General features: G+C 45.0%; 1 protein-coding gene across 1 annotated transcript in view; it reads right to left on the bottom strand.

Annotated features, from left to right (window-relative positions):
- Positions 1-19,245: 19,245 nt before the first annotated feature.
- Positions 19,246-23,225, bottom strand: part of VWA8 (von Willebrand factor A domain containing 8) — a gene marked incomplete at its 3' end in the record, with an annotated part of 194,281 nt that continues 190,301 nt past the window's right edge. The window contains exons 44-45 of the mRNA XM_082001198.1: positions 21,780-22,018; positions 19,246-19,354 (exon numbers count right to left, since the gene is read on the bottom strand). Of these exons, the coding sequence (XP_081857324.1) occupies positions 19,246-19,354; positions 21,780-22,018 (348 nt within the window). The remainder of the gene's footprint in view (positions 19,355-21,779; positions 22,019-23,225) is intronic.

Below are 23,225 nucleotides of genomic sequence, written 5' to 3' on the forward strand. Positions count from 1 at the left end.
GGCTGTTTGAAATAATGGGCTTCAAAGGGGTCCTTTCCCTGGGCAAGTAAGCTTGAGTGGATGGTTTCCCCTCCTACATACACACAGGTATTCTCTCTTAATAAAATGTGCAGGCATAGTCCCTCCCATTTACATTTTTTTTGGTAAGCTTGCACCCTTGAGGGCTAGGAGATGCGTCAGTGAAAGGAAATAGAGAGTTTTGAGGGGTGTGTGCGTGAAGGAATCCTGCCCTTTCCTTGGTGGTACTAAGTTGTCCGTATCTGGCTGTTGGGTCTGCAGGGGGTGTGGGAAGGGGCAATGGGCGGGTGTCTGCAGCTCTCTGCCTCCATCCTGGCATGAAGGGGGTCTCTGAGGAGTGTCTGTCCCCCCTCGGGGACACCTCTTGCAGGCACTCCGTCGGCCAGGCACAGCCACAGGGTCTATTTTTACACGTGTCAGTACTAGGGACAGAAAAGTAGGCTTTATTTACGTAGCATGCATAGGCTCTTTTCTGGCTTTCTTGGGAGAGGACCTCTTTCCGCTCTCTTCTCCCCACCCCCCAGCCTTCTCCTCTCCTGTCACCCGCGCTCCCTCCTCTCGCCCCCCTGACGAATTACTCCGGGAACAGGAATTGGGGCTGGCAGGCTCTCCTGCGGCCGGAGGATCGGCCTCGGCAGCGGCGCGCAAGCTGGGGTGGTGCAGTTTGGGTGTCCTCCAGGCCGCCGACTCACTGCAGAGGGACGCGGGGGCGGCCGCATCCCTCCCGGGGAGCTGCGCCGCTCCGGATTGAACTCCAGCTCGAACTCCGGCTCCCTTTCCACCTCCTTCCCACCCACTTCTGGGTTTTAGGATCCAGAGAGGAGGAACAGCTCTTCAAAAGGGACCGGGGCTGCAGACGGACGTCGTCACCCGCCCTGCTTGGGAAGGGCTGCGTGAACGTTTTCCTCCGCCTCGTCGGCCATGTAGAGCTGCTTTGGCCTGGCTCAGGAGCGACTGACTTTGCTTGAAATAAAGACGCCTCGGGAGCAAGCATGGCTCTTCCGGGAGGGGGAGACTCACCACAGGTGTGCCTCCTCCCTTTTTGGGTGCAGCCCCCAGTTGTCATTCCCTTCGGAGCCCTTTTTGGGTTTCTTTCACCCCAAAACACATGCTGACTTCGAGAAGCGGATTTCAACACCCCTGGACAAATTCTGCTCCCGTGCACTGCGTGTGGGCCAAGTTGCTCCTCGGTCCCCTTGCAGGCCGCAGCCAAGTTCCCCATTTTGAATTGAGTTCACGTGTCAGACGAGGATTAAAAGGCAGTCGTGAGCTTTTATTCTCATTTTCTGTGCTTAACGGACACCCTAGGATTTCCTCCAGTATTTCTGCTCTAAGCCTGTATTCTGTGTCTTGTCTGCAGCCCAAGATCTGAGGCAGGGTCCTGTCTCTGTGACCGAACATTGGCAGCAGCCGATCTTAAAAGTTCTCCATGGAACGGCTCCCAAGGCTTTCAGACTACTGGCTGCATTGCTGGTGTCGCTGACAAAAACTTCTGTTTCTGCAAGTTGTGGATGCCAAAACCGGGCAGGGGGAGAAGATGCTTCAGGTGAGGAGTCGCAGCTGCCTACAGGCAGAGCAACGAGCCGGTTTGGGGCTCTGAGACCCAGGACCTTGCTGGAGGGAAGTGCTGGCCCCTGGGTCAGCACCTAAACCCAACCCCATTCCCAAACACCTCTCTGCTTCCCAGCAAAGCGCCTTCCTCGCCGCTGCCATCCAAGGATCCCTTCTGAGGTGTCCGCTATTGCGCAAAGGCAAGGATCTCCTCGGTGCTCAAAGATGCCCCAATGACCACTGGGCTTTTAAGAGTTAAAAGTACTGCGATACAGAAGTTTTTACGAAAAAATTTGAAATCAGTGCTTAGAAGATACTGTTTCACTCCCATAACGTGTCGATAATGGTGACAGAAAATTCAGTGCTTGTAACCATTTCTTTTCCTTGCAAAAAATTGGAGACTTAGCAGTAAATGACCGCAAGGAAACCAGTATATTCTCACCCTGGATATGTGCACCATGGCTTGGCTGGCAGTCTTTCCAGTCCACTTTTACCATGGTGCCCATGGAGATAAACCTCTGCAACAGAAACATAAGATTTAGCTTCATATTGTCTTTGCATGGGAAGAGCAGCTGTAGAATAACAGCATTTTGTCTTAGAGCTTCACAAACATAGGGCTTGGGTTTGGAAAAAAAAAAGTTAAATTAGTGTATAGCATCTCTTTTTGCCTCACACTGAACTGCTGCATCCATCAAGGAGGTGATAGCTACAGCACACAACAGTGTGAATAAAGGAGGTTGAAAATTCTATCTGTTGTAGTCCTTTTCCTGCTTGCCAGGGACCTGCAGGTGCACCAGATCGGTGTCAGATGAGTGTGGGGCCATAGTAGGAGTATTTTCTCTCTCCTTTTTTTTTTTTTTAAATAACCCCATCTAAAACTATTGTGAGGTAGGAACTAATCATGCTGCAAACCATCTAAATGACCAATGTTTAGACATCTGAAGTTGTTTTTCATTTTAAATGAAGCAAAACCACAGGAGTAGCAGGAGTCACTGGGTGTGACTTTACAACCAGAAACCCAAGTGAGCTTGGGCAGAGCAGAGCATTTTCACAGGGGAAGAGAAATGTCCCCTTCCTTTCAGGCAGTGCTGTGACTTCCTGTGAGGATTCATCCTCAGCTGGGAAACAAATTGAGGCATGGAAGAAGGTGAGATGCTCAACCTCTTCTCTCTGTCCATGGAAGCAGAGGGGGATGCACGTGGCTGAGTTCTGTCACTGCTGAAACACTGAGAGCCAAGCAAAAGGCAGGAGGTCGGTCCAGCTCGTTGCTCCATCACTTACATATGTGGCTTAGATTTGAATACACAAATTTTGACACTGTCAGGCAGAAAAAAAATCTGTGGCATAGTTACCGCAGCTACTTGTATTCTTGTACTTTGCTAATGCTTAAAAACCATGTTCTGACATGGACATTGTGAAATGCCCGGCGTGGTGGGAAGGGGGATCGCCAGGTGGTCCTTGGCCCTGGGTTTGGGGGTGGTTATCAATCCCTGCTCGCTGGCCAAGTGGCAGCACCGCGGGGCTGTGGTGTTCCCTGTCGGAGAGGCTGGAGTCTGGTGAGGGATGATGTGGCTCATCACGCTCTCTGCTTGCAGTGAGCCCTTGATCCAGAGCTGCCCCTGATCTGACTCAGGTTGCAGAGAGCTCCAGACTGGGACTCATGGCTGTTGCGTTGATGTGATGGGGCAGCGCTGGCAGGACAAGACTAAATTATATATCCTGCTCTGGAAGGATTTCTGGCAACACGATATATCCTGCAGAAGGAGGAAAGCATCATTAATTACAGTGCTAAGAGCACACGAAGGGGAGTGCAGCTAATGGAGAACCTGGTCATCTCCATTTTACCACATACACGTGATCTACACCAGTCACTTATTTTGCTAGCCCTGTTCCTGTACGCTTGTGTGACTTCAAGTAACTACAGCTCATCTAATTGTGTCTTTCTGGATAGTTAGTCTGATACATTAACTGATGGCATGCCTTTGCTGAGCTTTTTGTGCTGAGTATGTCCCCTCATTTTTATCTTCTGATGCTCAGTCTAAAAGGACCCTTGATCCTACCTTAATAACATGCTCACCTTGGATGCCAGATGCTTGTTCTTTTACACTAAGATCCCACATGATCTCTGGCGAAAGCTGATATTGTCTTAAGTCCACTGAGTCAAATACAAATGATGCTCTGGCCTTGGAAACATGAGGCTGCCAGCAGATTCAGCCTCAAGCTTCTCCTCTTCCCCATTTGGCCCAACAGAAAGCCAGAAATGCTCCAGCATCTTCTCCAGCCATACCCATCAGCTGCCTTGGACTTTGAGGCATCATGGAGTGGGAAAAAAAAGCTCTCCAGATCTTCCCAGCAGTCCAGCTGTGAAATGCCCCAGCTGGAACAAGTTTATACTGATTTTGCAAGACTTTTGAAAGACTTAGAAACTGGTGGTCCAAGGCTTGCCCCTTAGTGGTAATGAGACTCATGCAAGTAGGAGTCTTTGAGGACATGTCCAACTAAGCAGGAGCAAAAACACATCACGGTGGATAATACGAAATCTGGAGAGAATTTTAAAAGGATATTAAAATATTTAATAATGACAAAGTGGCTCAAAAAACTGCTAGGGGAATAGCTCCCAATCCTACCACTGAAGTGCTGTTTGGTAAGAAAGGTCAAATAGCAAACCACTGAGGACACACATACTTAGCCAAAAATCATGTTATCTTTCAGGACGGTGCCTCTGATTTGCTCAGGTGAAAGAGTCATCTATGTTTTTGTCTGCCTTCCTTAGACGTGATCATTTTAGGAAGCTAAAGCTATGACAAGTATTCAAAACACATCAATGAGACTCCAAACTGTGTCAAACCTGATTTCAGAGCAGACATCAGAAATATTATTCTTTTCTTTACTTTATGCCATTTTAAGCCTTTGCTTGACTTGTGCATATTTTTAAAACTTTCCCTGCAACCAGAAGGACTTGAAACTTCATTTAAAAAGAAGGGGGTCTCCAAACAGTCTTTCGTGATCTTTGAATAAAAACTGGGAGCTCCAACATCATTAAGCTGGAGCTCAGAAGGGGAAAAAGAAGTGTTTCTTCAGTCATGATCAGGGTTAAGCATGGTGGCTATGGCTTTGCCAGGTGCTCTGTGTGCCACTGTCTGTGTTGGTGTGTAGATACCCACTATCTAGACAAGATTCTTTCTGAGATGCTGTTAAATCTGGTAGGAATTTCTCAGTTTGCTCTCTTCTAGCCTGAGATTTAAGGAAGTGGTCAGTAAGTCATTCTGGACTTCAGATAAGCTCTTTGATTTCCCCTTAGACCTCTCAAGCAGATGTGACAGCTACATAGGTCCATGGTGAGCATTAACAGTCATACAGTTATTTCCAGCTATTTTTGTAGCCCTTTTGTAGCTCTTTCACAGCATTATGAGCCAATTCTCACCTTCCTTCTCCTCAAATATTCCCCAACGATGAGACACTAGTTTTGGCCACATATGCTTTAATTAGATATTAGGAAGAAATTCTTTACTGTGAGGGTGCTGAGATGCTGGAACAGGTTGCCCAGAGAAGTTGTGGATGCTTCCTCCCTGGGAGTGTTCAAGGCCAGGTTGGATGAGGCTTTGAGCAACCTGGTCTAGTTGAAGATGTCCCTGCCCATGGCGGGGAGGTAGAACTAGACGACCTTTAAAGTCCCTTCCAACCCAAACCATTCTGTGATTCTATGCTGCAAATCACATGCAGCCCCTTCTCGCAATCACCATAAATGCAAAGTAATGATGTCCCTTGCAAGGTTCCCAGAAGGTCAGGAGCTGCACTGTCATCTTACACAAGCCCCCACATATACTCAGCAAGTAAGGGCAAGCCACAGGTTTGGTTTGTAATGAAATTGTCCAATGCAAAGGGACAGAAACATGACAGTTTCCATCTTCTGTTTTGTACTGCTGTGTATGCAGGGCCTAGTGGTTTCAGAGATGGTGGTGTACAAACTTGTATATCATGTAGGCATAATCAAATACTCCCTCTGTGCACAGCAAAACAAGTATGGCCAGAAGTATGGGTAAGCAGAGCTGTAACGAGCTGGGGCAACCCAAGAATGCAACAGGTTTGCCAGTCTCATCTTGAAAAACCTTAACCCTAGATGTCAGTGGGGCTTCGCAGCTCTTTCCAAGCCTGGAAATGTAAAACAACCTTCTGTGAGTCCTGCCCTGTGCGTTTCCTCCCAATGTGTCCATCTCCTTTGAGGAAGTGCTTTGCCAGAGGTGACGTACTTGTCCACCTGCCAAGGTAGAACCTGAAAAAGGTCTTTGGTGGGAGAGAGATGTGTGCTGGGGAAGAGCGAGGAACGGTTCACTGATGGAAAACTTGGTGGTAAAATTACTGTTTTTTCTGTTTTTTACAGGCAGTAGCAGCTGACAAATCCATCCTGTCTGTGCTTTTTTTTTGTGTGGCATTACAAAATTAGAAAGTTGTTTTTCAATGAACATGGAATTGCTGAAAAATAGAAACTGAAGTGCCATAAATAGCACTGGGCTCTTTGAAGTCACAAAGAGGAGGCTGTTCTGCTGGGAGATGCCAGGCCTGGGAACACGGGTTTTCTTTGTTCATATGCCATTATGCAGCAGCTGACGTACTTCGAGCACGACTCCCAGATTTGCTTGTGCTGTTAACTCGGGATGAAGAGGAAATAGCACCGGGCTGTGAGCAGGGGCCAAGAGACATCTGAGTCCTTCAACCCACCTGGCTCAAGGGGGCAATGGTCTCCTAAGGAGACATGTGGTAGAGTAAAGTCTGCAAGTAAAATTTGGAAGGGGCAAATTATCTGAGCCCCTTAAAGAGCATCATGTTTCTGTGTTGTCTCAGGAGGGATAAAGAAAACCCAGCTCTTTCTCTTAGGAGGTATGACTTGGTCTCCCATGTCCTTGTCACCATTGCCAATGGGTTTTGCATTGGGGATGGTGGCAGCTGATGCAGTGGGGCACCCACCTGTAGGTTGTCCACGCCTGAAAACAGCATTTTTGTGCCGTTTGAGCCGTTGGTTCAAAATGCAGCTGAGGAAGCAACGGGCGCTGACGCATGACCCTTCGTGGTTATACCACAATGCCAGGAAGGGCAAATCATGGGCAACTTTGGTTGGATGCAAATCCCCAAAGGTGTCACCTCATAAAAGATGGTTGAACTGAGCCCAAGCACACAGGAGACAATTGTAGAAGCCCAGTATGTTTTATCTGTTGCAAATGCATTTCTTTGGGGAACTGAAACCCTGTCCTACATTCCCATATGCTTTCTGGATGGATGATGTCTCAGCTTGAGACTCAGAGCTGCTTTCTCCCCCAGCTGTCCATGGCTATGCCCCAGCTTTGCACAGCCCCTGCTCGGCTTTTGGGATTGGAACCAAGTTTTGTCATTAAAACCCACTGACCTTCCAAAGAGCCCCAAACTAAACCCTAACAATGTTTTTAATAAAGGGTAAGGTGCTGTCTCTGAAGGCTTTTGTCTCCTGTACTGCATGCCAGCTAATGGCACAAGAGATGCTTGTAAATGGGAACTTCATTAAACTTGATTTAAGGACTCGCAGGAGGGAGGGCTGTGCCTTTCAGCCTCGTCATGGGAGAACCACTGCAATAAAACTTAGTTTTTAGACTAGGCTATGGAAAGCAGGTTTAAACACGGTCAGTGTTTTTATTGTATGGGTATGCATGGAAATGTCTTCGTAACTAATGAACACATGGTGAAGTCATTAACTGGTTTTAGGTACCTGCGAGCTTCTGTCCATTGCACTGTTTAATTGCTTGCTCAGTTTTCAGTCTATGAACGGTGCAGGAATAAATGCCCCATGGAGCCAGGCTTGAGGACAGACAACCACAACACAAGAGGGTTAGGTGCAGTTTCTTCAAGGAACAGTAGCCAAGATCTGGGGGAAAAACCTGCCAAAACCATCAGCTGAAGTAAGTAACTCAAGAAGAAGCTGGGCAGGTTTCCAGAGCTGCAGGGTATGAGGTAAAGCCATTAACAGGATTTTTGGTTTTAAGATAATGAAAGATTGGTTAGCGATTGGGATTTCCTGGACTCACGGGGCTTAGGAAGTGCTAAAAACACAGACGTGGATGGCTCACCTGGGGGAAGCAGGCGCATGGGAGGCTCTGTGCCCACCACCAGCCTCCCCTGCCCCAGTGCCCACCCAGTTCCCTGCAGTAGGAGGTGCCTGACATGGAGGTCTGCACCATGCCGGTGCTCCCCCAGCCAAGGGAAGGGTGGATCTGGCCCACCTGCCCACTTGGCAGCCATTGGGCAACGGCTGGTGGTCTGCACCCAAAGGAGGATGGGGTTACCTCCAAGGCAAGGGGATCTTTTGGGTATTTTTGTTATATTCCAATTTTTTCCAGTTATTTGGACAAAGGAGCTGGTTCTTTTCAGGGACAAAACTTACAAAACTCAGACGGTGACCACAAGAGCATAACGGGGTGTCTGCTTGCAAGTTGTAATTTCTGCGGTTTTAATGCTAAACTCTGTCCTTGCATTTGGAAGAGCTGGAGAGAAATTTTTGGTTTTCTGACAGAGTTGTGCTAAAAAGATGGAGGAATACATAAAAATGAATTGGCCACTGACTGTGGGGTCTAAGTCTGGGCAAACCCAGAAAGAGGTTAGTGTGTGCTAGCACTCTGCTGAATAGCCAGCAGGACCTTGGATTATGGATTAGTTATCTTATTGAGCTTCTTACTTGTCTGCGTCCTTAGGTTCCTTCTGCTTTTCTGCATGCTGGGGGCTGGAGCTGACCCTCTCACATTTGTCCCAGAGGGCTGCCATCCTGCTGCCCTTTGGTGCCTGGTGGCCCCTGATGTGAGCCAACATGTTTGCCATGCCCACCCAGGAGAGAAAAGATAACCCCTCAAAATCCTCCGATTACTCTCTCCTTGTTCTTTTTTTTAATATGCATGAGGTACATGTAGCATAAATTAACAGAGCCCATCAGCCTAAATGAAGAGAGTCATCATCAGGTGGGCATGCAAGACAGAGCTGGACCTTGCCTAAAGCACTTGCAATTAGGTTGTGCCAAAACTAACACCTAGGTAGCATCGCATCTGGCTGATGGTAGGATGTCTCTTTGCTTTGAGTTTTCTCCATAAGCAAAATAAATAGTAATAAAATAACTAGCTTTCCAGAAAAATAAGGTTAAACTGCACAGACAGCTGTGTCTTCACAAACTCCACAGCATTTGAATTGCAAAGAATGTTCAAACCCCAACTATGTGTAATGGAACTAGTTAACTTTATGCCTATGGGTACGTTTTCTCTGACTTTGCATCCCTGAGGAGTTTGCTTCATCTTGGTGCCCTTCAGTGTTAACCAAGGCTCCATGACTGATGCAAAGATATTGGGAGTTTCAGTTACTAGAAAGGGATATTCAAATACTCAAATATTTGTATGCACTAGCCCTTGTTAAGTTAAAACTGTCTTAATCATGGGTTTATTGCAAGAATCTTAATTCCTGCCTTATCCTAACGTAATCTGGTGGCATAACGCTTTAATGCCCTCTGAGAAAGCCCCTGCTTGTTTCATTTTTCCCCCACTCTTTCCTGCATGAGGCATTCCTGCCTTAGAGGGGCTTGGGAGTGTACTGGTTGGACTTGATGATCTTAAAGGTCTTTTCCAACCTTAATGATTCTGTGATTCTGGTATATCCACCCCACTGTGGACAAGGCTGGCTGAGGAGCATCCACAAGAAAACATCCCAAATAACAAGGTTAAAACCAACGAATTCTCCCCACTTGCAGTGATCCTACTCAAGCAGGAGATTAAGAAATGGGAAAGAAACAGTATCTGATGTGAGCTGTACCCTAAAGCAGAGGACAACGTTAGTGGTTACATCACTAGTTAGGGATGTGGGTAGTTCAGCACGTTAGCTGGGTCCAAGCCAGCGGCAATGAGCATCGATGCCTGGAGGGAAATGGAGATTCAGGCCTGGAGACTGCTTCCTTACAGTGTAGGTCCAGGTCCATCCAAAACTCTGGAGGTTAAGAAAAATTTAAGAGCCAAGCGAAGGACACTTACCTAGTTTCGGATGGAGTGTGAACTTTGAGAAATTCAAAGGGAGTTGATTTTTGCTTTTTTAAACCTGTAAGATGCTGGATTCCTGTTTTGAGGAAAAACAACTAAACTTTGACATTCACTGCCTTGCCAGCCAAAGTTTCTCACATTCACACAGTTGCTTTTCCTAGAAGAAATCACCCAGAGAAACAATGTGCCTTTTGTTAAGAGCAGACAGATGAGTTAAATAATGCTGCTTTCAGACTCCTCCACGACAATGGAAAAAGCTTCGTGACCTTTTGGTTTGCTGTCTGCCATCATCTCAAGTGCGGCTGGGCTTTGCAGGCTGTGGGGTGACAGGCAGGATGCCCTGGGCCCTCCGAAGAGATGCGTTTGGCTTCTGGAGTATGTGCTGAGCAGGTTTCAGCCGAAAGCAGCGCTGGCCTCGAAGGGTGAGAGCGGCTGGGGAAGAGCGGCTGGGGTGGGATGCCGAGACACCAAGTCTGGAGTCCGACGCCTACTCAGAGCCGCCCTCCACAGCACTTGAGAGGATTAAATAGAGACAGAGAAGAGCTCTTGTAGGGTCTCTTCTGTCTCAGCCTGTGCCTAGGCACACTTATTCTTGACTAGTTGCTTTTGTTTGCCTCAGCTTGGCCTTTGGATCATTTCCCACTACTTTCTAGCCAGCCCGCTCGTATCTATTTCTGTCCTCACTTATTTCGGCAAAATGAGTTCTCCTCTCCCGCCTTCCCTCTTCATCGCTTTTGGTGGTGGAGGGAAGGATCTTTTGACTTTTTTTTTTTACAGAGAACAGCTGAATAGCTGCTTCCTTTTTTTTCCACCCTGCAAAATCACATTACTGAGGCAACATCCTCCAGGCGAGGGTGCACACCAGCGCTAGAGAAGTAGGAAGCTTCTAAAAACCACACACTGACTACAATTTCTGTAACGGATTTTATCACAGGTGTGCTGTGTGGACTATGCAAATAGCTTCTCAAACGGCTCACGTGGTAGTTCCTTGTAAGGGTCAGGCTTAAGCATTAATGTGCTTAGCGTGAATTACTGGCTTGCTTTAGCAAATCGCTTGTCAAATCTTTTAGTCAGGCCACCCGGAGAAAGGAATGGGGGTCTCATTTAGGGGACTTGCATATACTAGTGACTGAGATTTAACTTGTGTGTAAGGAAACTGTACGTCCACCTGTCAATCCTGAGATGTAGGATTGCTGTAGTACACCTTAGGGGGTGTACTAAAGAGAAAGGCCAATAAGTTTTGACCTGCTTTCAAGTTACAGCACCAGAACCTTTCAACTGCTTTGTAAATCACCGAGCTGCATTTATAGAGATGCTTTGCATATATGTTGTGAGTCTGAGTACTGGATTAATGACATAAGAGACTAGTTTTAAATGATATCTTGGCCTTTGGCAGTATCTAGCTCTTCTCTAGCTGAATAGTTTATCTATTCATTTGCACGCGGGTAAAAATTCACAGTTGGTCTCATAGCTAAAAAGCAGAGGAGAAAGGACTCTGTTTTCATTGCATTATAAAACTTATTAATGAGTTTAGAGCTATAATATCACATGCTAAAAACCTAAATAAAAGAATTTGTACTTCTTGGCATCCAATGCACAGGCAGCATTAACGCCGGCCCATGTCTGCGTATGCACGCTGCAGTTCAGGGCTTGGCTCCCTAGTGTTGCGGCACGGGTTTTGTGCTGTGTTAGTCCAGATCTTGTGTATTTTAAGATCTTCTGCTTCCAACCTGTCCTGCCTGCAAAAGACTAGAGCCTGCAGAGGCTCTTTGGTCTGCTGGGACGATTTGCAGCAGAGAGAGGAGTGACTGGGGGAGATGGTGAGCTTTTTTCCTGAGGTGGTACTAAAGGAGAAGAGAGTTTTGAGCTCTTGAATGCACCATAACAAAGAAGGAGACCTTCTTGAGTGAAACGGCAGAACAAGGTGACTTAAAAATGGTGGCGTGAGGGAGAATAAGGTGACTTAAAAAATTCCCTCAGCGGCACTTGCAGTGACCGTCCCCACTCCAACGTCCCACCAGTCCCCGCCTGTTCAGTGCCCAGCTACGACCTTCACAGCAGATTTGTGAAATCACAGCAAATCGGCGTTCCTCCCTGTCGCAAGCTACGTTGGCGGGAGCAGGAAACAATCTCTGTCCTCTTCAAATGAGAAGGTAACCCCAGAGGAGCCGTCGGCGAGGCCACGGGGAGCGGCTGCGGCATGGTGGCACCGCCTGCGCCAGGTCAGCGCGGCCCCTGAGCGAGCGTAAACCGTGAGGCGGGGGCCTCTCTCGGTGTTTTCTCTTCCCAATACGGTTGCTGCCCTCGGATGTCAGCTTACGGCGAGTTTGGCATGCCTCCCCCACGCTCGCCATCATGATCAGCCCTTGGCCCATTCAGCCCGTGCGGAAACATAAATAGGGTCCTTAAGCCAGGGTCTTACAGCGAATATATTGACAAACGTAAGGTCTTGTTTTTCCTCTTGCATCTGGCTTGCTCTCTTGAAACGATGCCACATCAAAAGGGGATGATGTTAGAAAATTGAGGGAGCGAGGAGGACTATGGCAGCTGTATCTCTAGTATGATTTTGCTCATTTTGGGCACATTACGTGACTCCTTGCTAAAGGGAAGCAGTGAGGTACTCAGTCCTTTCCCCTCACTGTGACAGCAGAGAAAGAGGACACGGAGTTTCAGTGTTCCCTGTTCACCCTCCGTATGGTGAGGAACACCAAGGGGGTTGGGGACAGCAGGGAGTGAGACGGTTTTAGACAATTCAGATGGGGAAAAAAAAAGTCATTTTGGTGTATCAAATTTCCACTGCACTTTCTGCTGCTGAGTGCAGAGCTCGCAGGCTTTTCATTAAAATGGACTTTGGTGTTTCCTACGAGCCAGAAGCAGCAAATGAGGCTGGCAGAGTCCTGGGTGGACACAACACCCAGCCGGGAGGAAGGAAGGGGCAGGAGAGGAGCGGCTGGTGGAGTCACTGGCTTGGATGGAGGAGCATGAACTGCACGGGCCAGTGGAGATGCCTCGTTGTCCTTGCCCCGGCTAAATCTGTCCCTGCACTACCCTTCCCTGCACCACCCAAAGAGGAGGAGGGGATGAGGCAACCTAAGGTTGCTCCTTGATACGACGCTTCTTTGTAAATCATGGCATGGGGGCATCCCTGTCACTACCCGATTGTATTTCTGTAAAAAACCCCAAACTTATTTATAATTCTCAATTTGGAAACTATAGTTGGTGACCTTACGGATGTCGAACAAAACCAAGCTGAAATGCAAATGTTGGTACAGATAGCATGGAGTATGATTTTGCCATGACGACAGCAAAAATATCTGAGACACCATTCCTCATATCACTCCCGTATAACACATTTTCTTAACCAAGCAATGCTATTTTTGGACTTTTTCTAAACCACCGTCTGCATGTAATATTGTCATCCTACTCAGAGAGCCTGGCCAGAGAAGTTAACATAAAATATTCATTTAATGATTTGAACTATAAAGGCTGTTGCCAAGAATGGGTTTTGTATCAGGTCCTGATATAAAAAGGACTCTCTTTTTTCATATTTGTGGGATGTATTTAGTTTATAGGTGCTCAGTGAACATTTCCATCCTCAGTAAGAGATTCCAGGGACTTTAAAATTTTGGCTTGCGCCAGAAGGAACTAACTTGCATGCATTTAAAAAGGAAAAAAATCTCACAAAATTAGTATTCAGGGAACATACATGTTTTAGTCCAGTCCCCACGCCACTGTTTTGTCTGATGATAACAAGCCTCAGTTCAACCTGAATTGAGCCTGAGGTAGGGAAGGAGTTTATTTTCTGCCCGTTATTGAGGAGGATGCTTAAGCCCAGAGCTGGAGGGCTGAAGCCAATGGCACCATAATGGCTCAGAGGTGGTGCTGATGTTAGAAGCAGAGCTCTGTCTCTGAGCGTACCCTCCCTGTGTGAGGATGGCTTTGCGTCATCCCTGCCGCGGGTCTTGGCCATGACGCGGCAGCATCTCGCTCCTGCTCTGCGAGCTGAATGTGCCTCCTCTGCCGAGCCTCTCCTGCCTTTGGGTTGTGGTTTTTATTGCGGGTAATTTTATTGCCACGCCTGGCAGATCTTCCCAGCCCTGCTCCTTCGCCTTCATGTTTCCACCTCTCTCCTGCCCGTGCTTGCATTGGCGCTCAAGACAAGCCAGTTCAGGAAGCTGAGCAGGTTGAAAATGAGGAATTTGTCCTTTTTTGCCCTCCTTGCTCTCTTCCCTTATGGTTACTTTTGAACTGGGGGAGCTCTGGTGCCAGATGACACCCAGCCGGTCGGGATCTGCAGCATCAGGCCAGCAGGGTCAGGGTCTAGTTCCCAGCCCTACCTGGCTTTGCACAGCTCAGCCTGTCCATAGCAAAACTTTTAAGTGGTGGCTGGGGAATCCAGGGTCAAAATCAGAAATGTTTTTTACATTTCCAGCTATCTGTATACCTACTGTGATTGATGATTAGTTTTTTCTTGAATAGGATCTTACACAGGTGTAGTGTGGAGGACACAGAATTTTTCCACATGCAACCAGTACCACATGTTCAGACTAATGATGCTGTGAGTAATGTTATGGATATTTGTTTTTTTAAAGTAGATTTCCATATGCTTATTTAAAAGTTAAAGAACAGACAGTCCTGAAAAAGAAGTTATTCAAATTTTATAATGCTGTCCTCACGTTTGGAAAAAACCCTCATCAACATCTTCATCTTGAAGAATGATGAATCTCTTCTTCAGATCTTCCCACATACACTTTCCAGAAAATGTAGTTGACTTTAGAACATTTTATTCAGTGATGATGCTGTTCACAGTCACAACAATCTCAAAAGCAAAAGCACTTCTGAGTTAGGCAATTTGTTACCTGTTTATTCTGATGACACCATGAACTCTAGTATTTTTTTAACTTGTTTGAAGACTGAACAATACAAATAACCTTTTAATGCTTGTGATATCAGAGAATAACTTAGTTTTCCTCTTTTTCAGATTTGCTGGTACAGAATAGATATTGTGCATCACACTGCAGCAGTGTGCACACTGAGAAATAAGCCGATAGAATTGTATTCATGCAGCAATTTTGCATAAGGACATTCTAAAATAGTCTGCTTACGAATCAGTGCCTGACTGGTGATAAAGACAGACCTTTTCTCTTTTTAAGGGTTAAAATGCCTGCTGTAAAGCCCATCTCCTAGAAGATGGAATCCTTCTCCAGTTGAACAGTTTGCTCTGCAAGCGTTATTTTTTTCTGGGGGAATTTGTTTGCTACAAACTGTTGTAAACAATCAATCAATCACACATCCTTGAGTTAGAGCTGGGAGATCACCAACGTTCCCAGTGAAGAGCATGGTCATGTCAAACAGCTACACGGATTTTTTCCAGTTGTCTTGGAAAAAGCATCAAAATAGCACAGTCCCACATGGTGTGCAAGGCATTTTAGTTCAACTGATACAGAAGGGTCTTGACTTCCACTGGACTACTCCAAAATGCTCAAATGCTTTGGGCATCAATATCCATCACTCACTAACTATAAAGCCCAGAGCACCAATTCAGGGTTAAAGACAGTAACCTACCTTGTGTGATGTTCAGGGATTGCTGGACCCCTGCTGCACTGCATAAAATGTCTTCCACATGTAGTGGACTGTGTAAGATGCTTCCATGTGTTGAGTGCTGTTACCATACTTTGCACAGGGGGTGAGGAGAAATGTTGACCTCCCTTTTCTAAACGGCTCATTGTCAGGGCAGGAGAGCTTGTTTGGTCTCTCCAGATGCTGGCAGAAAAAATAGTAAACGACAAAATCCAAGGGATTTTTTAGTTTCGTGTTTTTTTTTTTTAATTTTAAATGAGGCCAAAATAAATGCTTGCTCCAGAAGCAAAATTGTCTAGGAGCCAAAACCCAACTTCCATTATACTTACAGTGGACAAACTGAAGAGCTTTACCTATTTACACTAAAACAGTATTATTTGAAGCACTAACTAAACTCTGAACCTTTTCTAATCTAGAGGTTCTGTACAACAATTATATTTTCAAATCAGATTTCCAGATTCAATACATGGTTTGATTTTTATTTCTCAATAAGCATCTTGTACATTCTGATTTTTATAGGGACATTATTTATTAATAAACACGATAACGTGCAATAGCCAACACAGCACAATGGCTTGGTTTTTTTTAATTGTCCAAATTATTTTAATACTTGTTTTGTAATAATTAAAAAAAAAATCTTAACTGTATAGATAAAGAAAACCTCCAGTACTCTTGCATCCCATACCTGTACTAAGTATCAGGGGGTTTTTTTTGGTTCCATTTAGCACATATAATACAGTATCTAAATCTCCTGTTGTGTGCTCATTTGCTGGAATATTACACCAGTATATTTGATCAGGGATTAGGATTGGTCTTAATTTTATCAGGCTAATGGGTAAGATCTAGCATGACAATCACAATCACATTTGACACCTAGCGATGGTAAAGGAAAGAAATGAAAAAAAAAAAAAGGCTGCTGGAGTTGAGGATTATGAGTCCCTCTGAACTCTCCTTGCACTTCGCTCTAACCCATCACTTTTACATGTAGTTGCACGAGGCTCCTTATGTCTCTAAGTATTGAACGTGCTTTGCTCTGACTGAAATCACATCTACCTGGGCTTACTGTTTTTTTTTTTTTTTTGCACCTCAGTTAAATAATAATCCTAAATGACTTTGTACCATTACTAACCAGCTGGTGAGTATGAACACATTGCGTATATAAACAGAACTAGACCAAAATCCGCATTATATGAGGTAGTTAAAATCACTACTGCGGATGTGGCTAATGCTATTAAAGCGTTAGGGGTAGGTCGGGACCCGCTCCAACCGGCAGCTCTACCCGTTCGCCGAAACAGTGCCTTTTCGTAAAAACCGATGGGTGTGAGAGCGCCTTAATAAACTGTGAGAAGGGATGAAAAATACCTGAATGGGCTTTCAGAGGGAATGAGTGACACGTGCTGGTGACGTGTCGCAGCGAGAGCGGTCGCTGGCGCTGCTGTTAGTTAACCAAAGCCAGTTACTCTTGCACGTTTACTAATTACAAATAAACGCACATTAAGAAGCTCTGCAAATCCCAGGGACACGGAAAAAGAGTGCTTGCTGAATTTCTGAGCAGTGAAATAACCCTGCCGGTGCTGGAGAGACAGGGAAAGGCACAGCTGCTGCTTTCATTTCCCTGAGGTAGCGATGGGCATTAAAGCAGGTGAGAGACGCACGGCCCGGGGAGAATTTCACCCTGAATTGTAACGATTTAGAGAGACGCTCTAAATACTCAAATATGCTCTGCAATGAAGCGTTGTTAAAAGCAAAACCCAAACCCCCTCATTCTGAACTGGGGGGGGGGGAATCATTGATTTCTTCTCCCTTTCTCTCAAAATCTACCGGGAAGTCCTTCCACCCCCTCCCAGCCGCCCTCCCGGCTGGCCTGGCCCCAGACATGGCTGTATCCTGCGGGCCCATGAAATGTGAACTGAAACACCACAGACATCTCCTGAAACAAAGAATAAAACCAAGCACTGCAGAAAGGCAACTTTAAATAGCATGAGATGAAATACAGTTTCCAGGGATAATCAAACAAAAGGTTTAAAATTGGATTTACCTTAGCGTTTCCCTTATTTAACACTAAATTTTTACAATAAAGATAACAGTATTATACTGTAAATCTGTGGTGAGAAAGTTTATCCACTTAAGTAATCTAGAAAGTGTACAGTATATTTGATAATTAACTGTAATGAAATGGTTCTTTTTTGAAGGACTGCTGGCAATAAAAGCTGAGGTCCTGCAGGAATTTCCATGCAAAACCACACTTACTAACAGAATTATTAATATGCCAATTCTTTATTGCATTTAGCATCTCATCATATATTTACCAGACCAAGACATTTACATTTCAAAGCGTACTTCCCATCAGTAGCTGCATCTGTACATATGTGCATGTACATGCATTTGTCCCAGCCAGGGATAACCTTCGCAACCTCCTCCTCCCAATTCCCTTCTCTCCAAACAGGAACTGCATCTTCAACCTCTTTGTTTTCACATATATAGTTATCATAACAATACTAACAAGCCTTTGAAAAACATCTTCCGCCCTCCCTTGCCATAAAGAGTTTCGAAGCTGGCCAGGCTTCGAAACACATCCTAGATACGGGACATTTTTGATGCTCTGGTAACGATTTTTGCTGTAGGACTGATAGAGAACGACCACTAGAAACCGGACCCTTTAAGACATCGACGGTTGTATTTAACAAGATCAAATAAATTTACCTCCTCCCCTCCAGAAATACTGCTCACAGTGTAGTTTGAGCAACGGCAGAATTAAGACAAATATTAGAAGCGAAGTACCGCAATTCCTACTTCAGATTTTTATCCCTTTATTTTTCCTATTCAGTTACCCTCAAATTAATAGCAGCAGAGTATCAGCAATGATACACACCCTCCCGCTTAGTTAAACCATACATTCAAATCTTCAAGTATTTCTGTGCGCCTGATGCACTACAAGACATCTATTCTTTAGTAGACAAAGAGGGATTATCGCCTCATGGGACAAGCCAAACACCAGCTGATTGAATTATAAAATAAGTCTTTATAACTAACCTGGATATTAAATATACCCCAACACAGATATGTTGCAAAAATAAAAATAGATTCTTTTCCTCTTCCTTTATAAAAAAGAATTTATTTTCGCATGTCAAGATCTCTCCTCCAGTTTCATCTTCAAAAGACCCAAGCAGAACAGGCTCTAGCAAAGCATTAGTAGCAATTTTGTCTCCCGACCGAAAAGGCACCCCCAGGTACTGAGGGCATCCCTGGGACTCTGGCCAACAGCGCAGCAGGACAGCATCATCGGTCATGCAAAGTAGTCCCCTCCTTGGGAACACTGGCTGTTGGGTTCTTAAGACCGTTTTGACCCTTTCCCCTTACTTTTCATAGGCAGAACTGAAAGAATCTATTTTTGTTTTGTTTTCCTTCTTAACAGCCACTTTCTCTAGATCTGACAACTCCGAGAACCATGCCTGATCAGATAATGAATGTTTACACGCCACGGCCAGTGTTTCCAAACTGCTCCATTGTTCCCAGCATCCAGCGGTGAAGCCCCGACGCCCGTCAGGACAAGGAAGCAACAGCAGAGGAAGGAAGGGTTTCCTGCCCGACGAGAGCAGTCCTGTTTAAATCAGAGATGGAGTTAACTACCCATTCAAACATATGCACACAAAACACTGAAACAGATTGCCTGGCTCTGCCTTGCATAATATTATCAAATCCCAGCGAACCGTGTTTAATAAAACAGGGTGAGATGATGCTGCAGTGCTGGCAACACGGCAGGCAGAGGAACGATCACAAACTGTCCTTTCTTTATTTGTCCCTCCGGAAAAACACTCGCTCTGTTGCCATCCTGCGATACACCTCCACCCCGCTGCAATTCTTTGAACGTGCTAAGTCGGTTGAGAGATTTTGGGTGAAATTTTACAGCTCGGCTGTCGTGCAGATTTGGGTCGGTTTGCTTATTAAAGAACAGCCTGTATTTTATTAGTAACTGTGTTTATCCTCAGCTTTAGGGTTTGTATCTCCAGCGGGAGTGGGTTTCTTCTTTGAATTCACGCACCGTGACATCAGTGATGCTTTAGGCACTTGCCAACATGGTAGATGTGAAGATCTGCTGCAAAATCTGGGGGATCTCTTTGGTATCCATGGCAATAAAAGACCGACCTGCTGGTAGTGTCCTCTGCAGCCTAAGGAGCAGAATGAGGGACAAGACACAATTACCATTTCAAATTATCTTCCCTGCCACAAGCCAGGGTTCCTTAAGAATGGATGCTTTTCCTTTTGAATACCTTCCCAATCCACATCGCTGTCGCCACACAATTAAAGGCTTGGGAAAGCAGCAGTGGGAGGAAACATTGAGAGCAGCTAAGTTACAGAGGTCCTTTCAGCAAGACAATAGAGACTGTTACTAGAGATTTCTATTCACACCCTCTTTCTGACATGCAAAAAGTCCATTTTGATCAAGGTACCAGTGCTCTCATGAAGTATTACCTCAACTGGTTTTCTGAGGGCAGCTAGAGATTTACTCTGGAAACGAAGATATTTACTTACTCTAAATAGATTACCGTGAACCCACAGTTCTTTCGGTTCAACACCTCCACTGCTTCTAAATGTGCTCCCCGTATTTCCTCTTTGAGATCGCAGCAGATTACACGGAAAGATATTTTTCTGCCAATATTAGCCTGGCACGTTTTTATTCACAGCCTAACTCCCCTTGAAAAAGCTAAACAAGATGCACATTACAAACCCCATCTCCCTCATATCCAGTCAGCAAGCTTGGAATTTATTTTTTCACTGCTTTTTAAAGGAGTTTATGCTCCACACCATTTCTCCAATGCTAAGTTAAGTCTCACTTTTAAAGTGAGCTTTAAAAAAGCCGCAACAGAGAATTCCCTTCTCCTTCCCCCACAGCAGTTACAGGAAGGCTCTAATTCTGCACTTCCACGTACATAGAAATGCATTTCAGCGACAGCATTGTGTGCATTTTCCGTACCCAGTGAACAAGGCAATTATAAGATCTCCTCTTACACAGCAGGATATGGTCAATGCTTCTTTTTTTTTTTTTTTTTTTTTTTTTTTAATTCCTAGCAGAAGTAAAAGGACCTTCTGTAATTATAATCTTCCAGAATGGATTCTTTTTTCATGCATAACAGCAACTCTGATGTGCAGACCTGCAGACATGACTAAAGCTGGCTGTGCAGCTCTGTCTTTCAACCCTTTTCTGATGAAAACTATGTATTGAGGGCCAATTAATTCCCTTTGGGCCTTCTCTCATTCTGCTCTAGTTGCAGACTCGAACAGAAGCAGAAAAGGCACTGTTGATATTTGTAGTTATACTGGCTTATTTGTTGCATGTGCTGGTCCTTGGTGGATATGGAACATCACCTGGGACAGAATTTCCTTATTTTTCCCTGTGCCCAAACAATTTAAAATAAAATTACGTAGTAGGACTAAAAATTGGCACATTGGCTCAGACTCTCCAAAGAATTTAGGTCTCTAACACATGGGGAGTATGAGAGTCAAATTTTTGGCAGTTTTGACTGCCAAGACCAAGTGCCAAAGACCTTTAAACGCCAGCTTCTCTTGTTTTAAGCTCCTTTCTCAGGCCCACATGCATTCAAACCCCGTACTGGGCGATGGCAAAGGCACCATGTCTCCGTCATGATTGTGAGTGATATTACATACGGGAACAGTGCATATCCTCCAGTGGGAGGACAGCTTCAGGTGCTCCCTTTGGATGCTCAGAACGCTCTGAACTAGCTGGCCATAACTACAAGGACCCACGAACCAGTCTCCTTATTGACACAAGTCAAAGCTGCTGCTTGATAGTACACAAAAAACCCCAGAATGACAGAAGAAAACTTGGACATGAGCGGGCAATGTGCGCTCACAGCCCAGAAGGCCAACCGCCTCCTGGGCTGCATCCGAAGCAGCGTGGCCAGCAGGTCAAGGGAGGGGATTCTGCCCCTCTGCTCTGGTGAGACCCCACCTGGAGTCCTGCATCCAGCTCTGGAGCCCTCAGCACAAGGAAAGACATGGACCTGTTGGAGAGGGTCCAGAGGAGGGCCACCAAAATGGTAGAACACCTTTCCTATGAGGACAGGCTGAGAGAGTTGGGACTGCTGAGCCTGGAGAAGGCCCCAGGGAGACCTTTCAGTACTTCAAGGGGGCTTATAAGAAAGATGGGGACAGACTTTTTAGCAGGTCCTGCAGCGATAGGACAAGGGGTAATGGTTTTAAACTAAAGAGGGCAGATTTAGACTAGATAGATAGAAAGAAGAAATTTTTCCACAATGAAGGTAGTGAGACACTGGAACAGGTTGCCAAGAGAAGTTGTGGATGCCTCATCATTGGAAGTGTTCAAGGTCAGGTTGGACAGGTATCTGAGCAACATGATGTCCTTGCCCATGGCAGTGGTTTGGACTGGGTGATCTTTAAAGGTCCCTTCCCACACAAACCTTTCTATGATTTTATGACCCTACAATCAAAACCTTAGTGCAGAACACCAGCATGGGCAACTATGCCTAACTTCTCTGCAATAAAAGCATAGTTTAGATTTATGATGAATAGAAACAAAGAAAGTTATATTAGGGATAAAACAGGTATACTTACCTATCTGCCTGGTCTCCTAAGGATCCTATAAATATGGCAAAAGCATTGACTTGAGCATTCGTGGTCAAGACCTGGGCAAACCTTGATGGCCGAATACCGTATCGCTCGAGATTTGCATCACTCAAGACAATAACAAAATACTCGTCAGCCTCTTCCTTGGCGATTTCACGAATGGCATGCTCTGTCCCTTCCAAGGTATGGTCTCCACTCATGCAGAACTGAGCATGGGCATGCATGATCTGTGTGCACAGCATAACCAAGTGGAAGTATGTAAGATGATTTTATTCATAAACATTCATTTCAGGTGGCACAGTGAGGTGCAAATATTCAGTGATGCTATATTAGGGGATGCTTCAGAAGTGTGGGCAGTACTCTAGATACTACAGAAGAGGCAGCTTTTTGTACATAATGCATCATATTTTAAGACAGGCATGACTTCTTAAAAACACAGCAGGTCAAACAAACAAAATCCACACTTGCACAGAATTAGACTGGACCTTAAGGAAGGTAAAATTACTTTGATCAGCCACAGTTTGAGTAGCTACATTCCTATCTGTTTAAGGAAGAAAACAGGGCTTAGTTTCCTAATACTGTGACCAGCTCCTGCCTGTTTATAATTTGCACTAGACTTCCAAACCCTAATAGTGCTACAGTTGTTACCAAGTATTTGACTCCTGTCATCGGCAGCAAGGTTTAAAAATGCTGAAATGGTTTGTTTGAGCTTTTATGAAATAAATACACTGTTTGCATTGATGAAGCTGTGCCCTGTGCAGAAGACAAGGAATTTTAGACATTAGAAAATCCAGTCCTTCTAGCCCAAGTAACTGCTGATCCTTTAAAAATACTTTTTGAAGGAAGCTCAAATACACAGTTATAACCTATCAAGCTGCAATATACCAATAAATAAATCCTGCAATATACTCAAATTTTCTGCATCCTATTGAAGTAAAGTCTTGATGAATACACTCACTTTGCAATTGTGATTTAACACATTTTGAGTCTAGCATTGACACATTTTCCCACTGCTACTGTGACACATCACTTTTTGAAGGTACCGGGCTAAATCAGTGACCTGGAATCCCTCTACAGTTTGAATTAGTCACTTATGCACCAATAATATCACCACATTATCTAGGCAGAACTATCTATATCACTGTATAATGTTTGGAACTTCCTATAGCTTTTGACAGGCAGTCAAAATGACACATTTATGGTACAGCAATCCAGAAAAGGCATATCTAGCTCCTACTGTTTTGGTACAATTTGTTTTCTGCTAAGTCTCTGAAAGGTCCTGTTTCAGCTTTATGCAAATACACAGATTTCATTTTCTTGTCTTTCTTTTATGTCACTCTCCTTATGTTTTGCATCCTGCAGCCTACCCACAATTTTATCTTTGCGGTCATCAAATGCTTAATTATCCATTATCACTTATCAGTAGGATTTACC

Source organism: Phaethon aethereus (assembly GCF_964289735.1).
Source record: "Phaethon aethereus genome assembly, chromosome: 1".
Lineage (NCBI taxonomy): Eukaryota > Metazoa > Chordata > Aves > Phaethontiformes > Phaethontidae > Phaethon > Phaethon aethereus.